Source organism: Megalops cyprinoides, chromosome 15 (genome assembly GCF_013368585.1).
Source record: "Megalops cyprinoides isolate fMegCyp1 chromosome 15, fMegCyp1.pri, whole genome shotgun sequence".
In the NCBI taxonomy this organism is placed as follows: Eukaryota; Metazoa; Chordata; class Actinopteri; order Elopiformes; family Megalopidae; genus Megalops; species Megalops cyprinoides.
Window position 1 is genome coordinate 32,208,046 of NC_050597.1, and position 24,457 is coordinate 32,232,502.

The window sequence follows — 24,457 nt, forward strand, 5'->3', positions numbered from 1 at the left end:
TCTAGGGAAGGCATTTATGGAGCTACAACAACATCTCGGTACTCCTTTATCAGTGTGACTATTAAGCCACAATTTGGGATATGTTGTCCAGTACAATCACTACAGAGGAAAAGGTGAATTTCAAATCTCTAGGTGGATATCTTCACACCTTCTAAAGACATAATCTGATTTATTTTCCCTCCAGAACTGCCTGGGTGTCTGTCTGGTGCTTTGGAGTGAAATAAAACAGTGAAATGAGAAGCTGACACACTGCAGTTCACCTGGAGGCAAGATGCTCTGTCCCTCACCTGGCTTTGCGATGTGTTGGTGACGCCCCATACTGTGGTCACCACAGACAGGGACCCTGGGGGCTGACTGGTGTTTTGTTGCCAGGGGACAGAGTCGTAGGGGAAGGGCCCATCCCTGTTGGACAGGAGCACAAATATGAAGGCAACGTGGCATCAGAGGGCCACGACCACACTGACCCCTGCAGTTTAATCCCTAACTTTAATACATTAACACTGAGATACTACTTGTCTTCCGTTAGTTTTATATGTTGTTTAGTTTCAGATTAGCATAAGTTAACTTGTAGTCGGACTACAATGGTGTTGCGCTCAAACTCGCTGGTCTGAGCATGTTGTTAGCCTGATCTGACACTGATGCTCATGTAAATTGGATGGATACACTTCTATTCTCTTGTGCTGGAAGTGGCTCTGGATAAGAGTGTAATGAATGTAATGTAATGTAACTTGAGCTGAGGGGCTTGAGCCTTGCTTTGGTGCATGGATGTCAGGAAAAGAAACACCCTTTTCCACAGGAAAATGTTCAAGTTCAAATTTCAAGTTCCAATCTTACAATGACATCTTAAATGACAATTGTAAGAATAACAGATTTCCCAGATAGCAGCTGTGTATCAACACGTTAACTCGAAAAATAAATAAATACATAAATAAATAAAAGAAATAAAAGACACACCATCATAGTAGCATGCCAGAAACTAAAACAAAAGACTGCCTCACAGACTGCAGCCCTTGTTACAATGCTGTTTTGGGGGAGACATGTTTAATCTCTGCAGAGAACTTTGTTTATCCTTGTGGATGAATGGCATAGATTTGCTTTCCTGAGGAGGTAGAAATTCAAGCCTCACTTTCAAAACATGCCCCTGGCAGCTGAGAGGGGCCTGGTGCGCAGCCAGAGCGCTCAACAAGAGCATGGACTGTTCGGAGAAACATGACTTCACCCTTGCGCATGCTCCTCGGTGAGACCAGCGCTAGGGTTTAGCTCAGAGCTGCATGGCTTTGGTTCGAGCTCTGCACTGTCTGAGATCCTTTTATGCAAGGAAACAAACACATTTACACAGAACGTACATAAGGTGAAAACGTATTTACATGTGCAGATGCACACACATCCACAAGCATACATGTAGCCATGTGAGTGACTGTATACATTTGCACACAGTCCCCCCCCTCCACACACACAAAAGCATGCAAACACAGACACACAAACAAAAATTCATAGAACCCCACTGAACCACACACACATACCTATGCGCATGCACACACATGCATTCACACACATGCACACACACACATGCGTGCACAAAGATGCGCGCACACACACACACACACACACACACACACACCTGCAGCGGAGTGGAGGGTGTGGTTTCTGCACTGACCCATGTGGAAGGGTGGGCTTCATGGGGCCCAGGGGCATCTGCATGGCCAGCTTTACCGGGGCGTCACCCTGACGGCTCTTCTGGTGCCGGAGGAGGAGGAGGCGCCCCAGCTCCTCACACCACAATGGCAGGAGGGCTGGCGGACAAACACACACATGCACGTAGCCATGTCATCCTCTGACCTCATGGGGGCATCCATTACCGATCACTTCTGTGGGCTGGACTTCACATCATCAGCATTTCAGAAGACATCTTATCCAGAACTTACAGTTCATCTTTAATGCAAAAACCTGATTATTGCAAAAATTCTGTCTTTCAAAAACAGCAAGAATTGTGGTTACAGTGCATATAAAGGATGGAAGATTATCCACGCCCAAATGACAACAAATAAACAAGAAACATAAAAGCAAATGCATGTCTCAGGTAACTGATTTGCACGTACACAATTTCATCTCTGCTTGACTTGTTCAGTTCAATAATTGCACAAGGTGTTAATGTATTTCTTTCCCAAATATTTTTAATCAATCTTTTCCATTAATTATTAAACTCATTATTCATTTATTAATCATGAAGTGGATTATTGTGATAAACATGCTTGATTACAGTGTTTCTCTGCAGAAAATGATTTTACAATGCTTTTTAAAAGAATCACACCTACATTTTTAAAGTAACACTAGCCATTTTAAACAAGCATTGATTTATTATAATGCACACCCATGTAAGTATGTGTTTTCGGACAGATCTTTCCTGTTACTCCCAGCAAAGACTATTTTTCACAAATAGTGTTTGTTTAAGGATTACAGATATCAAAGATCTGTTATTCCTAAAAAGGAGCTTAAAAGAAACGGCTCCCAGTTCAACAGTATGCCGCAGCTGCCTGTTAGGAGACGATTTTGTGGAATGGCATGGCGTTTGATCCGGAGACAGGTGGTGTGTATTAGAATACAAACGCTGAAGACAAGCGATGTCTCTACATCCGACTGGTGCCAAACAGGCGCCTCTTGACGATAACAGTCTGCGGAACACGGGGTTCCCCATGACCATATATGGACCTCACATCCATTTGAAGTTTGAGTTTGAACCCTACGGAGACAATTAGGTTACAAGGCTCAGGAAAGACCCAATTAGAGAGGGAGCTGTTTAGCTATGCACAGCTCCACAAAACCAATCAAAAACAGCACCCCCTCTGTAACTCATGTAAATGCACCTACTGTAACAAACTTCTGCTACATGCTGATGTTCCCACGGCCAGCTGTGCAAATGAACCTGCCTGTCTTTTTCTACGAACATCGGATCTGCCTCTTTGTCGGAACGAAACACGAGCTCAAGGTGAAGAGTAGCTCCTGTGAGGAGCAGTCAGGGGGCTTCACACCTAAAGATGGAAAAGAAAGAGCTCCAGCAGTAGCAGTGGGAGGAGCTAGCAGGCAGCAGAGTTAAAAACCACAAATATTTAAAAAAAAAACTCAGGCCACTTCTGAGTTTTAGCTGCTGCTTATTTATCTAGTGACATTGAGATATATGGTAGTGTATGTAATTGGCTAACCTTAATTTCCTAACCTGTCTAGTTTCAGGTTAGCACAGGGTAACCTGTGGTAATGCCTGAATGGTGCATGCATTTGCAGGTCTGGGAGTGTTGCTTGCCTGATCTGACACTGTTGCTCATTTAACTTGGATGGATACACTTCTTTTCTTCTCTTCTGCTCTAGATAAGAATGTCTACTAAATTAATGTAATGTACTGTGATGCTCCAGTCCTGCTCTGCCGGGGTTGCTGTTCTCTGACTCAGTCAGGCCTGTGCTTCCTTAGGGCTGCCCTGTTAGCCTGTCCCACCAGTTCCCCCTGGCACATGAAATGCCTCACAGGCCATGATCACCAAAGCAGTGTGCATGGGGGTTCCTACAGGATGCGCACAGCCAAAGATCTGCCAGGGTGGAGAGGCTGAAGAGACCTGCTCTTAACTTGCTCAGTCGTTCATGTCAGCGGAACACAATAAAGCAGCAAGAAAAAAAGCATAAAGCCGCGTTTTCCTGAAGAGGGGTGTTTCTCATTATGACTGCTTCACCTCATGAAACCTGCACTGTGTGATGGAATTGGCTGTTCCCATTCTCTACCTCCACTGATATGACTAGATATTTACTGAAGCCATTCAGGATAAAAATGTTGCCCCACATGTGTATCGAACCTATGGCCTACTGGGACGTGCACCCTACGACTGAGCGGCTATTCCATTCACCATCACTTGAGAATGAACAGGACAAAACTTGTCCTGGCATCTTTGTCAAAGAGCGGACTGCGCTGCCGCACAATGTGGTGGGAAGGAGATTTAACAAATGACATTCACTGTCATTAAAAAACACGGTTGGCCCTATTTCTTGTGCTTTGAATTAAACTCAGGGAAATCATATGTGTCACGGGAGTGACCGGGACACAAACGCGGACCACGCAATCTTCAGGTTCAGGGCGTTTATTAAAACGGCAGGCAGAAGGATGGTCAGAGACAGGCAGGGTTCAAAACACAGAGAAGCAGTCCGGGGGCAAATCCAAAGTCGGGGAATCGGGGCAGACAGGGTCGGGAACCAGGCGGGCGAGAAATCAGGCAATCGAGTCCAGGCGGCAGGTAGAATCGTAGTCAGGATACGGGCAGGAAAGGCGAAAACAGCGAACACGGAAACAACCAACGGTGGGGATGAAACAGGTCGAAACACTGAAACGAACTAGCAACAAGACAGAGACACGCAGGGAAGATATAGGGCTGGGGTGATGAGGAGATGGGATGCAGGTGGGCAGGACGGCAGGTGAAGGTGATGGGGCAATCAGGCGGGCGGAGACCAGGAGGGGAGCAGGTTGGGGCTGGAACACAGGGAAAACAAAAAGCACATGGGCAGGGAAAAACAAAACACCACAGCTAAGGGGGCGGAGCCCTGACAATTTGGGTGGATGCAGGGACTCCTTATAAGTCTAGTGTTAGCATGTTCTTGGTAAGTCTGACTAAACACTCTCACTGGATTTAGTGTTTCCTTTTCATTTTCATGAATGAACACTGACTTGTTTCCAAGAAACTTCAAATGGATTTCAAGCTTGGATTAGATTGACGTGTTAAAGGAAGAAGAGCAGGTAGGATACTGAGTGACCACACCATTAAAGGCATAGTAAGTCATAATTAAATGACAGACACAGCTCTGATTCACCTTCCCCCATAATGTGTCACAGAGAACCCTCTGATCCCTGTGACCTTTAACATGAATCAGGTGTCTAAAGCTATAAGTGCTGACATGTTTTTTAACTCAGTAAAAAAGCTTTAGAAGCAGAGAGAAGCATGGCATCGCTTCAGCTAGCATCCTTCCAGTGTGACAAACTTAGCTAGGGGTCGGTCGAAACAATTAGACCCTCCGTTCGAGTCTCAAAGCACGAGCTCGGCGATCACTGGCTACTTTTTATTTCCCATCACCATGACGTTCACTCTCGTGAGTGAGAGGGATATCAGGCGCCCAAGCTGAGATGGAATATATTTCCACATTTTAACAGTGCAATTAAAAAGTATAAATATAGTACAAGAATGTGCTGACAAAATGTGCTGGCGAATATCCGAATCCCAAAATTGAAAACCGAATACCTACCCAACGAACGAATGTCCGAATAGTCGAATATTCGGGTCCAGCCCTACCCGGCACACCCCCGCCCTGTTCACAACTACCACGTCTTTTGAGCACTGACCAATAGGCCTACTGCAGGAAGCCCTGCACAGGTAACAATCATACACCAACATGAATGAAGGACAGATGCTGTTGCTTCTATTAGTGCGTGGTGACACTAGCTGTGGAACTCACCTGCAGAGACAGCTAATTCAACACTGACAAATACATTAAAACTCACTGACAAGTCGCACCATAAACAAAGGCACTCTTCCCCAACATTGAGCTGATAATCCTTTCTCATATGCTCCTAAAATGCACTGGCAGCCGCATTCAGCCTCAGCAGTTAAATATAAAGGCACCAGGAGGACCACAGCAGCAGCCATGAGCCAAGGGGCAAATAGCTTTGTGGGTAAAAGTAAAAAAAAAAAAAAGAGAGGGGTGGAATGGGTGTGCTCCAACCCTATCATTAGAGAGAGCTTATTGTCTCAATAAATCACCACCTTGGCTGGGAAGGCCTGCTTAAAGGGATTGGGAACTGTTATTTACTTAAAGGCTTCTAAGGGCTCCCGTGACAAGCGGGAGAGAGAAGGGATGAGCCAGCCTGCCAACTTCCTTCAAATCTCACCCCTTGTGCCACACCCAAACTCATCCTCCATCTAACTCGCACAGGGCAGCCCTGTGGAAAACTTATCATAATATTATGGCTATCATTACTATTACCACTGCAGAAGTAGTTTATTATTGTTATTACTATCATTACTACTACTACAACAAACATAGTTTCAAAGTTTATTTATTATTACTACTACCAATGATGTTATTGTTATTATCATAAGTTATTATGAACTGTTTTTACTGCTGCTACAAAGCTATTATTTTGATTGTTATTCATGAATTTTAATGTTATATTTTTATAACATTACATTAGATCATTACATTAGATTACATGACATTACATTAGATTACATTATTGTCATTTAGCAGATGCTGTTATCCAGAGCAACTTACATAAGTTACAGTTTATACAGCTGATTTTTACTGAGGCAATGGTGGGTTAAGTACCTTACCCAACCTTTTGGTTATAAGCCCCGCACCTTACTACTATGCTACACAGCTGCCTTTACAACTTTGAGGATAGCACAAATATTAACTAGAAAGCACTAATACAACCTCAGCACAGTCAACTGTCACAAAAGCATAACAATAACCATAACAACCACACTTGCATACACATCCTGCAGTGGCTTGGATAATTGCACTGTGAGCACAGAGAAAGAATGCAAAAGAAGTCCTCTTTCCCCCGTTGGCACCAGCCAGTTTAAGGAATGTACTGGAGCTGTGTTTCACACCTGAAAATAACATCAGAGAAGAATGGTATTATTTCAGGTGTATATTATGAATTAGTTATATGATTTTTTCATTTACTTCCAATGGGGAGGTTTCAGTCTAATTTTTCTAGTAATTAAAGTGAATATCCCCTGATTTTGTGGTTTACATCGATCATAATGTTCTTCTGTTCCTGGCAAGTTAGTTATTTTGTTAAACACCTTCATTTCAACTTCAGTGCACATAAATGAAACTATCTGCAACTGGTAACCAAACAACCTTTTATGTGATAGTATGGGCCCTACATCTGCTTGCCAGCCCTTTGCCTACCACAGCATGGTGCTTATAGATACAAAATAGAAAGCACCTTTCGGTTTGGAAAGTGAATTCAACCAGGTGTTTTAGATCACAATCACAAGTCAATGGTTTCCGGTCATGTAATGCTGGATCAGCCTCTGCTATGAAAGGTTTACAAGGAGGTTATACACGTGACGTCACAGTAGGTGGAGTCACTGTGGGTTACACCCACTGAGTGGCAGAAAGACTTACTGAGTGGCAGCGTTAGCATTCTGCTTGAATGCCTCGAAAACTCAAAAAACACATCTAAAATGGAAAAGAGCTGCTGTGCGATTGACTGTACAAATAGATTCAACAAGAAATTTGAGCTGTCTTTTTACAGACTGCTGAAAGTTAACGTGTAGCTTACAGTTTTCCAAATAAAAGTTGTAATAAAATAAAAATATTTGTACAAACCTGTCCACATACAACCAGAATATCCATTGGTGTCCTTGTCACTTTAATTTCGCCAACAAATCCTGCCTTCAGTATGGCCAAGCGTCAAGGCTTTTGAGGACATTCTAAAACGCTTAATGTGTAACGACTTAACGTGGCTTAATGTTCCAAAACAGCCATCAATGATCACCAAATTTCTCTCGTACATCTCTTGTCATAAACACTTCCACCTGTCAAAAAATCCAAACTGAAATCCTATGAGTATGGATGTTTTGCCTCACAAACTACATAACAATACTACAATAATAACTACTGTAAAACTACTGTAAAACTCTGACATGGGATTTCAAGACAGACAGTTTGTGGCTCATTCCTTTAAAAAAAAAAACAGCTCCTTTCCAATAGCTCCCTTCTGCCGTGGCCCCTCTTTTTTGTACCCCACTGATCAATTTGGTGCCCTAGGCAAGATTTTAGCTGGTGCCCCTTGCATCGCAGCCGATTCCACCACCAAGGTTAATTGTGGTTTTAAACTATTCTTTATGGTCAGAACATGGCAAACACTTGCCAAATAGTGGAACATTTCACAAATCTGAGGTAGAACATTCAAAACAATTATAACGATAAAATCTTTTTTCAACATCAAAATATGCATGAGTAAAATTAAGTAAAATCCTTTTTCAGTACTTTTTTCTCAACAAAATAAATATCTTAATAGAAGTGAAGTGCAGCAGTGTGATACAGCACACATGTAACATGACTCAGACTACAAAGTGTTTTAAAAGATAATGTCAATAAATAAGACAATAAATAGACAAAGAAATCTTAATTATGGTTAGCATGCGATGCGCCAGGGTGATGCTGCGGGCAACCCAGAAAACAGGCTATGTAGCTATGTTGTTGTGGGCTTTTTTAATATTTCGAAATAACAGTATTAAAATAGTATTAGTAAAAAATAGAAAAAGTTAAAAATTTTGATTTTTTTTTTTCTTCCCTCATTTGGGGTGCCCCTAGCATTCGCCTGTACTGCTTATGCCAAGGGCTGATCTCTTAGTTCTGATGTGGCCTTTTTTGAGGGTGTCACTGCTGGAATGGGGAGTGTTACCAAGGGAAGCTTTCACTGAACCTCAGACCAAGAGGCCTGCGGCAGGCTGGTTATATGAGTTTCACCAGATCAAATCTCTGTTGTGGTCACGTTATCTCTACAGAGGCACAACCTGTGTAGTGTAGTAGTACCACCTGTGTAGTACTCCACCTTTGTCTCAGCCAGAGGCCACTGTTTATTGCTTTCGAACAGAGGCTGAATTGAAAAACACATTTCAATAGCAATAGTTTGGGTGATACAAGTGATACAAAATGCAATAAATGGCTTGGATGCATTCTTGTGAAGTTTCTGGGTTAACATGTAGGCACATCCAGTGTACTCCCAGGCAGGAGTTGCACAGAGTCATAAACAATGCAAACAGCAGAACGACGTCCACACACTGTTATGTTCCCAATGTAGCTGACTGATTAGCACCACCAGGTTACCACACAGGTTTGCGCATTTAGGGAGTGCCACTTAAGCATCCGTGTTCTCACAGACTTCTCCTTGAAAATTAACTATGAAGCAATTTTCTCAACCACAAACTAACTTGCCTCACCAAATGGACACTGGACCATTTTGCATTTTCTGTCAGTCTGGGAGAAACTCTGGGCTCAGCAATGCGAATAACTGAGAGATGTGAATTTTATTCCTGTCTACTCGGAATGAAATGGCCTCCTCACCCAAATGGACAGATGAGGACACCGGTGGAACTGCACTCCCCCGCCCCTCGCTGCTCCCAATGCACCAAGCTCAAACATTTTCTACATAAAAACCTTTTAAACTGGAGGAGGGAAAAATGAGCTGAATTTTAAGGAAACCATCCTTTAAATTTCCTCTAGCTGCTCAGCAGGGCCCAGATGACACGGTCAGCCCAGTCTCTACATCAAAGACTGGGTTTACTGTGGAGAATTACAATCTAACACAGACCCGCAGCAAAAACAGATGCTCTGGCTGAAATACTAATAAACTCCCATTCAGGATAGCAGTCCAAAGCTTTCCCTAAGTAAAGGCAAAGCTGAATTTACCATGAATATAATGCTGTTGAAGACACCACTGTGAAATAATAAGCCATCTCTTACAAAAATGGTATCTGACTGGTGACTTTAAGGTTCTCATTTCTGTTCTGACATTTGTTAAAACTTGCAGCCTTCCCATAATGCTTTGTGGCCCATCAACTGGTTAAACTAGCATGCAAAAATGGTAAACAATTCATTATCAATGGCTAGCCACATCACCATGTTAGTTATATCTAACCCAAAAGGTCTGAACTATGTGCTGGTGGTTGCAATAATATCTTCAATCTCACGTTGTAGCTTTTGCAAACACACAAACTACAGACAATCTGCGCTGTTTCGCAAACATAATCATTTACTCTATTCACACAATTGGTGTCAGTTATTCTGTGAATTATTTGTTTTATTGTTAATCAAGGAGGATAAAGGGGAACAGGTTGAAAGTAATGACAGATTTAAAGGTAATGTTCGGGCTTCCCCTGTTTCCAGCTCACCCGCCGCCACTGTCTAAAATAAATGTTAAGGAAAAATTTCAACATTGTGATGGCTGCAACACCTGACTGTGGCTGTGACATGTTCTGATGTGACTGGTATTGCCCTTAATTTATTTTTCATTTTAAGTTGTAACATTACCCACTTAATAAATTGCAATACTTATACTTATTTAACATTAATACCATTTTAACTTAAAATGTGTCACTAAACCTCCATATAGGATTAGAGGGACAAGTGATTTCCTTCTATGTTTTATATAAATGATAAAAACAAGGTAATGTATATTAAATGTCTAAAATAAGTTTTATTAACAAAAGAACACTTTGAATTAATGAAAAATATGCAGGCTATTATCATCCTTTTTAAAAATTTAAGATAGGCTATTGGCCTTGCTGTCAAAGTGGGGGACAGGAATGCCACTGATTTTGTACAGTGACTGTGCATAGCACTTGTCTCGCTCTTTCATGTCACAGCCGCCATTGCGATGGTTTTATCCATCTATGACGCGTCTGGCCACTGAAATGTATTTTTGTATGAAATAATAATAAAGATAATAAAGAACATTGCTCAGTCATTGTGTTGTGAATCACAGGCATTAACAACGTTATATGCTTTTGTCGGCCATACAATGCCTGTGCATTGTACAGTTGAATGTACACCTTCGTCACATATTATTTGATATGATTTTTTTTTTCACTAACATTTCCATATAATGCTGAGAACTTTTTCGCGCATATGTACGGCGTTTTCACGGGAGAAGCTGATGACGACATTTTCGCGGGAGCGGAGAACTGGAACAGGACATGTGCACAGCAGCACAGTGCAAGGTAAAGTAATTGAAATTCATGTCTTTGACATTTATCACAAGAAAATGATATTTAGAAGGGAGTATCTGTCATGTAATTAATTCTAAATGAGGTTATACGAATGAATGCATCAACATAATGTATTTAAACCATTTACTGGCCATGATTAAAAGGCTAGCTAAATAGTTACTAGCTAGCTAACTAGTTTATCGATGCATGTAACTTATTTAACTTTAGTTAGAGGATAATAAATATCTGTCTCCAAATTACAATAATCTCAAAATGGACGAGTAGTCCAGTTTGTCCAATGTTTTATTTGTCCAGAACTACTGTAGCGACAGTGAGAATGTGATTTCCAGTTAACTTCACAGTGAAGGAGATTATTGTGTTTTGTAGCCAGGGACCCAGGAGGAAGAGGAGCCAGAGAAGTCAATAACTAGCTAAGAGTTTTAAAATTCACTAGGTAGTAGGTGTAATTAGGTAGCTACAATACCTAGTTATACCCTTAAGGAACTTAATCATGCTGATAATTGTCTTTTTCTTATACTTTATTGCTTCCATTCTTGCTTTGGGAAGTTTATCAATATGAATTGTCCAATATTTGATCACTTAACAGGTAAAAAGCTGACATGGCAAGTGGAAGGAGAAGGCGGCTTCGTCCCTTACAACAATCTGAGTACTATATCAAATCAAAGATAGATAAGCCAGGGCTTAAAGAGCAGTATATCACTGTCCACAAAGGTATGTCATTTAAGCCACTTTTTCTGCTTTTGATAATATTTAGGGCATGTCTCATCCCATGTGAAAAACATGTGCTGAATGTTGGTTCAGTTATGTCATTTTGTCTTCAAGTGGGGCTGAACTTGGATGGTAGTCCAGTAGATTCATATACAAATTGAGCACTTAAAAAAGGTCTACAAAATGAACGCAGCCCCAGATAGTAAAGTTGTTATGGCCCGAATCTGGCCCATCTCTGCCATTTTCTTGTGGCCCACATACCACATGGAATGATGTTGCTGTAACCCAGCCTGATGAGAGCTGAGATTCAGCCTACTCTCAAATCTCGTCAGACCGAGTTATGGCAATTTTTATTCATATAACTACATTAAGCGGTTGCTTTATTACGCTGTAAGCAAACAGTTAAGACCCAAGACAAGACAGCAACCATAATATGTCCACCTCTGACTTGGACAAACTAACATACAGATAGCTACTTACTTGATGACTGAACATTTACATTGACTGAAGCTGTAACTAGCAGCTGTCCCAGTTGAATATAAACTGTGATCACTTCATTGGTTAATCACTAGCTATGTAACAGATGCAGAAAATTACCAAACTCATGCAAGAAACAACTTATGCAAGAGACAAAACTACACCATAGTGGAAATAAAGTGGATGATAATACAGCTTGGTAATTCACTACACAGTTACTTCTTGTTTACTCATTCAGTTAATGGGCAGAAGAAACTTGGTTGGTCTGGTTGTTTATTGAGCTTATGTCAGTCATTGCTGAGATGTGAAAGTAGTCTGAATTTACATGCTCGTACACAACATGAAGCAGGCTGGGCCTCACCTCACTGGGAGTGTAATCTGAGGAGCTTCAAGCTTTTTTATGTTTTTCATGTCTTGTTTCCGATCACGACTGCACATTTTAGAAGCTCTGTAGCAGGGAATAATGGTACTCTACAATTAAGGGCTTCTCTCAGATGATCTCATTCACTGAGCCCTTGCGATTGATGAGCTATTTAAGTGCTCCAAAATCTTACTTACTGCACCTAGTGTAAGTTTGTTACCTCCAAAAAGTAATATAAAGTAAAAGTAATATTACATAATGTGTTACATTACAACATACTTTCTGTCCAGAGTAATGTGTGATATTACTCATCGCATTACTTTTGTGTTACTGTACTACAAAGGTTAAGTGGGTGACACTAAATGGTTTTAACTTGATTTTTACAGACAAGCTGTTGTAGGCAGTTCTTGGATGGATATCTAGAACATCTTGAAATTACAGCTAGTCTACAATATAATCTTTTTCCTTTTTTTTTGAAAGGTCGAGGGGTGTTTACCACTGAAGCCATTGAAAAAGGAAACTTTGTGCTAGAATATAGAGGTGAATTTATAACACAAAAAGATTGTGCTATTTGAATGAGTTACTACAATGAAGCTGAGAAGGTATTTCTGTATGACTTTCAATGGAAGGGGAAAAACTGGAGGTAAGTAAGCATCCTTAAGTACTGAAATATTTGTGTAATGTTTTCTTTACACATGTTTAGGTAAAGGAAACCAGAACTGAATTTGTATTTTATTTCCATGCAGCATAGATGCATCTCAGGAAGATGGGTCCTTAGGGAGACTTGTTAATGATGAAAACAAAAATCCAAATTGTAGAATGAAAACAATTGAGGTACAGGGGAAACCACACCTATGCCTGTTTGCAGTAAGAGACATTGGGCCAGGAGAAGAGCTTACTTGTAATTATGGAGATTCAGACTGGCCATGGCGAATGCAGGTAATTTATTTTCCATTGCTGCCATACATTTTTATACGAGATAGTATTCTGACATTTGCTAAAAATGGTTATCCTGGTCATTGATGTTACGGAGTTTGTGATTTTTTTCTCTTAAGTCCAAAGAACGATCAGTGATCTTATGAATTATTCAAGATGGCATTACTGTGAATATGATTTTGTTTTTGTTTCTCAAGCCCAAAGAACAATCTCCCAAGGATACGTGTGACAAGCAGCTCAAGACACGTGTCGAATCCCAGCCAAAGGTGGATTCCCGTGTGGAAATAGAATGCCTGAGTCCTCCAAATCAAGACAAGGTACCAAAAGAATGCTGTCTTCTGCTCGGCAGAAGCTATTAACATCAGAATTTTAGGTCTGAATCATGTCAAATACAACAACTTAAAAATCCCCTAGTGTAGTGTGATTATCACCATCTTTGAAGAGCCAAATATAGGGAGTTTGGCAAAGTTGGCCCCAGAATGTGTTCCCATTTGTGATTGCACAAGCGTGTGGACAAAGGTCCCCGTTTTTAATTTTCTGGAGTAAATGGATACAAGTATGAAAGGCTATGCTGTGTCCCCTTTTGGGTGGTAAGAGTGTGTAAAAGATGTACCCATTCTGCATTTCATGGAGTGTGCTCTTACCAGTGGGGAGAGGCTCTTGTTATTTACTGTTGGGTGATGAGAGAGCGTGGAAGAGGTGTCTGTTCTGCATTGTCATACGTATTTAGTTTCCTGTGGTGTAAGGGAAGTACACCTTTCCAACCTCATTTATGTGTTCCAGATTATTATAGTCACTTGTGAGTTTGCAGTTTTCTGGCTGAATTGTCGTTGAGATTCATTCCAAAATATTTACTTGACCTTGTTGTCTGATTTTTATGTTTGTTGTACATTGTTGTTTGATGAATTAACAGGAGGATGTGACTGGGCCGTTAGCTTCATTCATGGATAACAGTGGATGCAACTCCAAACCAAATTCACCAGCTACAGCAGCCAAGGTAGTGTCCTCTATCAAGTTGATCACAACTGGATTCAGTCTAGTATTGAGGTTGTACTTAATTCTGTCAGAATATTTGGAGGCCTTTTTGTAAATTGTGTGGCCACATTAGTGCTACATCCCTTTAAATGTTTGAAGCACTAAACATGAAGTTATAAGCACCAGTAGTTTTATGGGCACAATGAGAAATACAGTGAAGCCCATTGGTGTTATGTTTTTTTCCGTCAGTGATCTTATGAATTATTAAAGATGGCATTACTGTGAATATGATTTTGTTTTTGTTTCTCAAGCCCAAAGAACGATCTCCCAAGGATACATGTGACAAGCACCTCAAAGAAAGAGTTGAATCCCAGCCAGAGGTTGATTCTCACATGGGTCTGGAACACCATGCTTCTCTAATTCGAAAAAAAGGTATCGCTACCAACTAAATATCCCTGTGTTGCACATGTAGAAGCAGTTAAATTTTGTTTTGTAAAAAAAAAAAAAAAAACTGGAGTTAAATTTGGTTCAGAAGAATATATAGGCCTTTATTGGTGTTTAGTAAATCAGTCCCTATGGTTCAGCAGTTACTGTTTTTGCATTTTCGATTTTTGGATAAAGTTCTCTTGTTCATCTTTGTCTCAGAAATATCACTCTAGGTTGGAAAAACTGAGGAAACACCATAAAAGGTGCCTCATTCAATACAACAAAGGAGAGCAGGACAAATCTGAACTTGAAAGATTACATACTTTGCTTTCACATCAACTTTCTCAGATAGATAATATGGTGAGGAAAATACAGAGTTCATGATAGCCTATGATGTCATACAGTTTAAATCAAAATTGTTAATAACATCAATACCTGCAAAGTTTTAAATGATTGGATCATTATAAAAATGACTCTTCTTTTCAAGCTGACATCAGGATCAACCTCCGCAGTTGATATCTCTGATGTGAGTCACGGCGTAATATTAAAGGTACAATATGTAAATTTCTGGTTTAAAATGCTGCTGTAAGTTGTCAGTCCAGTACTATAAGCTTAGCGGCAGTTCACGTGCCTGGGACAGGAACTAACTGTGAAATTCGTCCTGACCCCTCTAAAAAAGGGAGGCTATTTTTACAGGCTACAGGCCTGTCTAAGCCTTGTGTGTAGGTCACCGTGTTACGTTCCCTACTTTCTACCATTATATAACGTTCTTTTTTTTCAGTAAAATTATATATGTTGTACCTTTGGGTATGTACAAATTGGAAACATGCCTTTAAATGTTTTTTGCATGACAGAAATTTCAGTTGTAAAGTTCTGCAAAACATACTTTGTTGAACAATAACACAAGATAATTACATGAGATGTCATGTTATTATGAGAACATGACACAAGCGCTTTTGACATTTTCACGAATGACAAACATGTTTCACAAACATGACATGAATACTTGTCATTTTAGCCCATGTCTCACAGTTGTGTTATAACTCTAGTGTGTTTTGCAGAACAAAAGCGGAAACTCACAAAGCGAAATTTCCTTCACGGCATGGAGTCACATGCTGTGTTTAAGCATGGATTTTGTGTGGAATTCACGTTCAAAATTAATTTCCTTAATTCACTGATTTGAAATGCAAGCAGTTGAAATTTAACTTATTTCCATCAGCTTATTACTTGACCCATCACTTGGTTTGGTCTTAGCCTCAATGCCCCCATCTGCCCCTCTTTTGGTTCTGACATCTGGAAGGGAGCGTTGCCATTTCCCATTGATTGTGTCAATTTGATGTTCAGTTCTTCCATTAAGTGTTTTCCATGTCACTGTGTAGATGGTCCTGATTTATTTCCTTAGAAATGCAAGGCCCTTAGATTCTGTCATTCATAGTGTTAAGATCTGGTGTAAGGAGATTCTATTTAAGGACGTGAGCTTCTTTACAGATTTGGATCCTCCTCAACCCCCCCTTTACAGATGACCCTATTTGGAGTAAACTAGAATATTCCAGACAGCATAGCTCTTGGGATCTTTGGGTCACGCAAGCTCTTCCACCATGTCAAGGTGGTGAAGAGGTTATATTACTGAAGTATATTTGTACCTTTCTGAGCAAGTGATTCCGTTACTGGCCTTGTCTTTATATAATTGTCACTAAATAATGAACTAATGAATCCAGTAACACTACACTAAGTAATAAGTTGAATAAATACTCTAAGATCATATTTCACTTTTATGGATTATCAAAAAAGAAGTGCATGTGGTGCAGATTTCTGTATACTCCGTAAACATATAAATTTCTGATGTTCTGTTATGAAATGCTTCAATGAGACATATTTAACATGTATTTAAACAGTTGATTTTCTGGGATTGCATTAAAGCACTCAGAAATACATACCATTTAGGATTGATTGTTAAAAATGTTCATACTTAATTGATTATTAATTAATTTCCTGTAATCTTTTAATTTTGTTCTAGGAGCTTCAACACTGTCCAAGAGAAAATGGGATGAAGATGAGGTAAAAGCTGTGGAAGGGCATATGATGAAGTTTGTCAGGATGTGCAAAGTACCTGGTAAGAAAGAATGTCTGCAGTGCCTGCAAGCCCAGCCACATGCACTTCCGAACAGGACATGGACTGCTGTTAAATTCTATGTGAAAAACCGAATCAAGTCATTGAAAAGAAAAGGTAGTTTCTAAACAGTGGGCAGAGCTGAGATGTGTACCTTTTGAAGGCAGTGAACTGGAGCCCTTTCATGTGGAGTATGGCTTAAATGTATTCCTTGTTTGCCCCTTGTAACTCTACAGTAAGTACTGTGGGTACTAAGTTCTGTGTTCTTTTTTTCAATGGAATCAGTGCCTGCCACTGACAATCAATAAACACAGTTCCTCATGAATCAAACTGCAGAACTACACCTGAATATTTGGTTATTTCATCTGAAGGTTGGTCATCTTCTGCACTTTTCACATGAACTTTCAAACAGGTTGTTTGAATATGATGGAGACAAAATGCATTTTAGATGTTGAGGTAAGAAGGAATGAAACTGCCAGAAATAGAAGACACATTTTTGTGTTTACAGGTACATAATTATGTACTTTTTGATGGCTCTCTACACTGATGACAAATTTTGTCTATGATGCTTTGAGGTCTAAAATAGGTGTTTCATGTAGGATTTCGTAAGATCTTTTTTTTTTTAAATGAGATAATGATTTGGTGCGACCAACTGAGAAAGTGCTACCAGTGGAAAAGTTAGTCTGGAGCCCTGTGTTTACATTTGTAAATTTATTATTTGGTGTTTATGTTTAAAAAGCACCATTTAACTTTTTTTCTCTTAAATCACTACTTCACCTTGTGACCTTTTCCTTTAAAATAAAACAGCACATTTCTATTTCTGTAAATTGTCTATTTATTACCAAACAATTTATCAGTAATACAGTTAAGATGAAAAAAAAAATACGAATCTTGCATGTTGATTTAAGTGGTGCGCCTAAATTTTATGCTGGTGCTCCTAAAATTTTCAGTAAGGAGCACCAGTGTTGATAGTGGAAAAAGTTAGTCTGGAGCCCTGGATGTGCTGTAATGGTAAGTGGTGCTGTAATTGCAGTAAAGTTAATGAACAGTGATCACTTACCTCATGGTTGCATTTAATGTATTTGTTTAGTTGTTTTTTGTACTGTAATGACAGGAAGGTCACTGAACAGATATTTCTTTGTGTACATTTGTTAAGTTGAGGTTCTTCTCTGACCACATACCTCATTCTGACTACATTCTGTAAACATGATTGAAAAAGCACCATTTCAATTAAAATGTGACACTGGTAACAGCACATTGTAATTTCTGTATTTATTACAGTTAAAATGGGGGCACATGTGAATAATTATGTTGCAAATCGATTTATGATGTGCGCCCCTAAATTTTCTGCCTGCGCTCCTAAAAATTTCAGTTAGGGGCTCCTGATGGGTGTGGGAATTTTCATGTGGTCAAGTGTCAATTCCGTTTTATTGAATATAGGCATAAAGTACGTCATGAAAATGTAGAATCTTTGTCATATTGATTGATATCCTCAAGACATGCTCAGTACTGAAATAATGATCCATAATTTTTAGATATTAAAATGAATATAATCTTAAATTATAGCCTAGAATGATTTTTGTAGTTGGCAAACTGAGTTTGTAAGCTTTCATATGATGTGTAATACCTATTTTGAGGAAAAAAAAGGTGGCCATGGTATATAACATGATTTTTGGGATGGAAGTGGTTGAAGTATCAATAACTTATTATTTCTGTATTGCCTGTACCATACAGCCATAATTGCTTGCACAAGACCTAATTTTATGGAACATACGTAATGCATAGTATGACATTTAGCATAAATGCTAGGATCAAGCATGAAAACACTCAATCTAAAATGGCATCTTGTGGCATGACTGTGTTTAGAAATTATGAATAGTTTGTCTTACACAGGGGTCAGTCATCTTTGAGTTTGTTCTTTAGTTGTCCCCAATGTGCCCATAAGGTCCTGTAAGGTTAGCTTTCCCAGGTTTGTGTGTGTGTATTTGACCTCATCCCTGTTTGTGTGTGTGTATTTGACCTCGTCCCCAATATTGACCTAAAACACACATGTCCCCAATATTGACCTAAAAAATACATGTCCCCAAACGCAAGCAAAAGTGTCAGGTGTTTAAAAAAGCTTTTAACAAAAATCCTGAGTGATGACAATTTTGCCTGATTTTTTTGCAGTGTAGATCAGTATTTATTTTTCTTCTAAACCCTCTGGAAAGGGGTGTCCCCAAAGATGGGTGTCCAGTCATATGTCCCCAAAATCCTTTTAAGCGGGTATGTGTGTGTGTGTGGGTTTTGGCCTTTGAGTAACCTGTGTAAATTGCCTTCCTCTGTTTCCGTCTCTTAAGAAGCCAGACTCCTGATTGGTTGTGCCCCCTGTCACAATGGCAGTGCAGGACATCATGGAGAGCACAGGTACGCTAACTTCAAGTGGGATGATTCGCATTGGGAAAGAGCACTCCCAAAATTCATTATTTACATTCTCCAGATAATTATCCAGATCCAACATCAGTAACAAATGCATCCATGAGAGATTAAAATGGCAATACCTAGTATATATTGCAGTAATTTGGCAAACGGGATTCTTTCAAATACAATTCCTAGATCCAATTCCACAGCATAGGAGAACCACAGAACTACTTTCAGACACCACAGACAAAGGGGTAACATAATCACTGCTATCGGCCGAGCAGACCCTCTATTTACCTTTACACAAGACCCACAAAAGTGCTTTCATTACATTTGTGTGCATTTTCTGAAGAAAATTTGATGTGGTTGCCTGCTTGCATTACTGACCATACACCCAAACTCTTGGAGTTGCCATCTCCCTGCCCCCTCCCTCTGTGCCTGGCATTACCAGCTGTCACTTGACACCAGCTGTCTCTGACTGGCTCCGGTGCAGATGTAAATGTCGACAAGTGACCTCCCTTAGACAAAGAAATGTGTACACACGACGTATAGCGGCTCCCTGACTATTTCAGCTCATAACCGTTCATCACAGCACTGTACCGAACACAGTGTGAGAATTTGCACAGGTTTTCCTCTGTTTTGATGTATAATTCATGCATGTAGAGCCAGAATTCGCAGATACGACAGTTAAAAAAAAAGTATTTTCAAACGCAGAAGTGAAATACTCCTGCTGTTCTCACCTATAGTTTTGAATGGGGGTAAAATTAGCATTTTTTTTTTTTAAAACCGTCATCACTGAACCAAAGACATTGTTACAGCTTGCACAACAGTTATCCTGTTTTGATGTATAATTTATGTGTGTAGAGCCAGAATTTGCAGAGGTATGGCACTTTAAAAACGTGTTTTTTACTTTCTTCAAAAGTCCTGAATGTGTGTGCATGGGGCTTGCCGTCTCCCTCTCCCCCTACCCCTATGTCTTCTGATTGGATCCACTGCAACAGGAGTAGCTTCACACTAGCGGTTTCGGATTGGCTCTGTTGAAGATATGTAGTTGTCAGAATGCGAGCAGGATTGTCTGCATGTGACTTAGAGCGGAGACTGAACTGGGTGCATATTTTGGCTCATAAGTCAAAAACCGTTCATCACAGCACTACAGACATTGGCCCTCATTTATCAATCAAATCAAACGTAGAAACCAGCGCAGATCCGAGCATCATCTTACGACAGGGTTCATGTGTTATTCATAAAACGTTCGTATCTCGCCAATCACAGTGTAGGAATAATTGGGTGTTGATAAATGTGGCGGCTGAAAACAATCGTCATTTAAATATCACGCCCCTATATATTCAGGCACGTGATTGGCAAAGGACAAAAAAGCAGGAAAATATACATAGCGCAGAGCACGGTGCGGCTGCGTCTCAAGAATTAATTTGGGAAAAAAATTATTTTAATTTATTTTTATAGCCTATTTTATATTAACTCAGCAGGACCAACACATAACATGCAACTTTTCAATTCAAAAGCAGGCTTCAAAAAACAAATATGCGGCAGTACTTTTACTTTCTGAAGTGGGGGTGCCCACCTCTGTTAATAATAAACAAAATTTCAACATAACTTTTAACCCTTTTGCGCATACAGTCACACCAGTGCAATTAGCCGTTTAGCACGTATGCTAAAACCGGTGAATAGAAAACTACATTGGAAAAAATTTAGCTAGTTTTAGCTTTGAAGAAACATTGTTCCCTTTCATGTACAACATGTTCTGGAATAACAATAAAAACATCCTTATCCTTAATGGCAACCGCAAATCCACGTTTCGGTGCCTGGATTCCAGTTGATTCTGTGAATTGCAGTATGGGGTGCCGTTTAGGAAAAAATAATACATTTAGTGGTTTGCATATATATCGGTTTGATGTGTACATGTATTGGTTTGCTATTTACTCATCCATCGGTTTGATCTCATATTGGTTTCATTAACTCATGCATTGGTTTGATGTGCTGAAGTATTGGTTTCTCATTTTCTCATTGGTTTCTCATTTTCGAACACAAACCAATAGGTGCGTAAATGACAAACCAATACAGACGCACATCCATCCAATATAAATGACACTCAAACCAACAGGTGTGTAAGTAGCAAACCTATACAAACGTAAATGATACCAATACGTAAGTACATCAAACCAATACATGAGTGAATGAAACCAATATAAGAGACATTCAAACCATCAGTTGCGTAAATGACAAACCAATACATAAGCACATAAAACCAATACATGAGTGAATGAAACCAATATAAGAGACAATCAAACCGATAGATGCGTAAATGTAAAACCAATACATAAGCACGTCAAATGAATAGGTGGGTAAACAACAAACCAACATATGCGTGAATACAAACCAATACATATACACATCAAACCGATATATATGCAAACCAAACCAATATATATACACACTAAATGTATTATTTTTTTCCTAAACGGGACCCGATACTGCAGCAATCCATTTGCTTCTCTTTTCTTTTAGCTTTTGGCAGTCTGTGTTTTCGCCGCATTCAAGCTGAACGCTAACGCTACCTTTCTGCCACTCAGTGGGTGTAACCCGCAATGACTCCGCCTACTGTGACGTCACATGCATGATCTCTAGGACCTATATGTAGCCTGGCAGCTCATACCCCCCACCCAAAAATTTTTTTTACAGATCTGCATGATACACGTGGGTCACATTTTCAGGTCGGAAAATCCAGAATTCCGGATTAATCAGGAAAAAAATCACATCCCTGATAATCTCGGTTTAGAGGCCTCGCCCCTAGAGTTTAGGACATGGCGATGTGTAATACGGCCAAGAAGAGAAATTTCTCAGACCTCGAAATAGAAAGTCTAACGTTGCAAGTCCAATCGAACCAATTAGTTCTATTTGGCCGCCTGAAAAGTGGCATCAAAGGAAGTCAGAAAAATGCAGTATGGAAAGAAATGACTGCTGCGGTCAACAGCGTTGCCGTTGACAACTGAACTCCAGCTGAGGTTTGAATATTTACTTTATAATCTGTGATATGTATAACCTATATATAAAAGCTCATATCGCAATTCTTTACATTTAGGTGAAGAAAAAATGGTCAGATCTCAAACTCGCCACCAAAAAGCGTGTTGCGGCCCTTAAGCACAGCACCGCGCTGACTGGAGGTGGCCAGCTGGACCCAAGCCTTGCATTGACGCAGACTGAGGAGCGTGTTGCTGCGCTTATTGGGTCTGCTTCCATTTCAGGCATGAGTGGCGGAGCAGCCACTGACGCACCACCTGTGTCCGAGCTGAATAATGGAAAAAAAATTTAATAGCCTAGGCTACTAGTATTTTTGTACCCTATATTTAAATAATTACACAGTAGCAGAGTTTTTAATGATGTTTCAGATCAATCACAGCCAGGCACCAGTGGTGTTCAGCCTTTGGCTGGACAAACTGGCCTGGAGCCAGCTCCACAGAGGCAGGTAACCGCGAGCTGTGAGAGAGAGTGCGTGCCCTCCACCCCCGTACTGGCCCACCATGACACTGGATTCTGAGAGCAGAGGTTCTGGGAAAAATAAACCGTAATCATCCAGTCAGTGGCGGAGATAAATCGCTCACTTCTAGCTATCAACGACACTTTAAAAGAGAAAATAAAACCTGAAACTTGCATCACATAAATAAAATGTTTGTCTGAACGTTGTGCATTGTCTGTTTCCTGTATTGAATAGCCTACTTGCCAAACATAAGTATTGACACTTTACATTTTAGAAGCGATGAATGAGGTCCTGTCTCCTTCGTATAGCCCCCAGTTGGGGTTGTGCTGGCCACGGCTCTCTGGGCATAGGTTCATCTGGCTGCATGGGGGACATCAAATGGCACCCTGTTATCCTGCACAATATTGTGCAGAATTATGTCGCAAACTTTCTCTGGTGTGTACAGTAGAGTTCCCCAGGTTATCCTAGACAGAGCCATCTGCCCTTAAGCAACCCGACGCAGCACTCCACCGTGGCCCGTGTGCGCACTGTTGAATCTGTGCTCCTGCTCTGTTGCAGGGTTTGCCAGTGGGGTTACCAGGTATTCCGTGAGGGGATAACCTTTGTCACCTAGTACATGAATCACACCAAAATGTTAGTCATTGGAATACTATTAGAATGTTAATTTAACGCAGTAGTTACTCACCGAGGAGATGACTCCGGCCCTGCAGTGCGCCCTCCTGTAGCCGTCTCTCTACCCTGCTATTTTGCAAAATGAGTCTTGCGCCCCCCTGGGCCACCGGGCTACCATGTTTAGGAGAGATAGCCTGGCATCACAAATGACCTGAATGTTTATGGAGTGATAGTTTTTATGATTGATGAAAGCGTAATCATTCATGGATGGTGGCTTCAGATGCACATGGGTACAATCGCACCAATCACATTAGGAAACCCGGCAATCTCATAAAATTCTCTCTTAATCACGGTTTGCTGAGCACTATTATACGGAAATTTGATGTATTGACAAGAAAGGGACTTGATAGCCGCCAATGCTGCCGGCATCGTTCTGCTAATGGTTGGCTGTGACATACCAGACCTATCCCCGATCTCCTGCTGAAAGGTCCCGGTGGCCAAAAACCCCAACGTGGAGAGCACCTGCACTGGCACAGGTATGGCATTCGAGCGTCGGGTTTCTCTCCTTAACTGAGGTTCCAAATTGTGGCATAAATCCAGAAGGAGATGCCTTGGGAGACGAAAGCAACTTAATAGCCACTCGTCGTTCTCCATAAAAAGATCCCTGCGGTCACGAAAAACTCTCTCTTGTTTTACGGGCGCATAGAGGTCTTCTAACAGAACCAGATCTGCCATTGCCAAGACTTGATGACTGTCAAAGCTCTTGTTTAAATAGGTGACTGAATAAGCATCTATCCTATCACATTGCAAATCGGTTAGCCTAACCATTGCTTTTAATTGCTTGTAATTATGTCACCAGTAGCCTAGCCTAAAAAAATTAAAGAAATTAATCTTACACCAAAAAACTGCTAACCCTGTCAACTGCAAACTATTTGAAAATACCTATTTATGTTAGGAATATATGACACGTAGTCGATGTAGGCCTTTACAAAATAGAATATTTTGCCCTAGGCTACATACTGTATTTTTAAGTGATGAATATGTGGCTGCATATGCTTGGATGCCAGTCAGAATATATGGTCTAATAACAATTCTCCAACTCAGCCAGATTTACTATGCTGCACCGCAAGTCCACGCTGACTCAAAAACTTGCGTACACGAGTTGAGACTTGACGTGA

General features: G+C 40.4%; 1 protein-coding gene across 5 annotated transcripts in view; it reads right to left on the minus strand.

The window, feature by feature from the left end:
• Window positions 1-24,457, minus strand: part of zmiz1a (zinc finger, MIZ-type containing 1a) — a 191,807-nt gene that overhangs the window by 22,130 nt on the left and 145,220 nt on the right. For 4 of the 5 annotated variants that reach the window (XM_036547491.1, XM_036547492.1, XM_036547493.1 and 1 more), the window contains 2 exons: window positions 1,622-1,793; window positions 288-402 (listed from right to left, as the gene is read on the minus strand). In XM_036547491.1, coding sequence (XP_036403384.1) covers window positions 288-402; window positions 1,622-1,793 — 287 coding nt within the window. The remainder of the gene's footprint in view (window positions 1-287; window positions 403-1,621; window positions 1,794-24,457) is intronic. The other variant, XM_036547494.1, reaches the window with a different exon arrangement.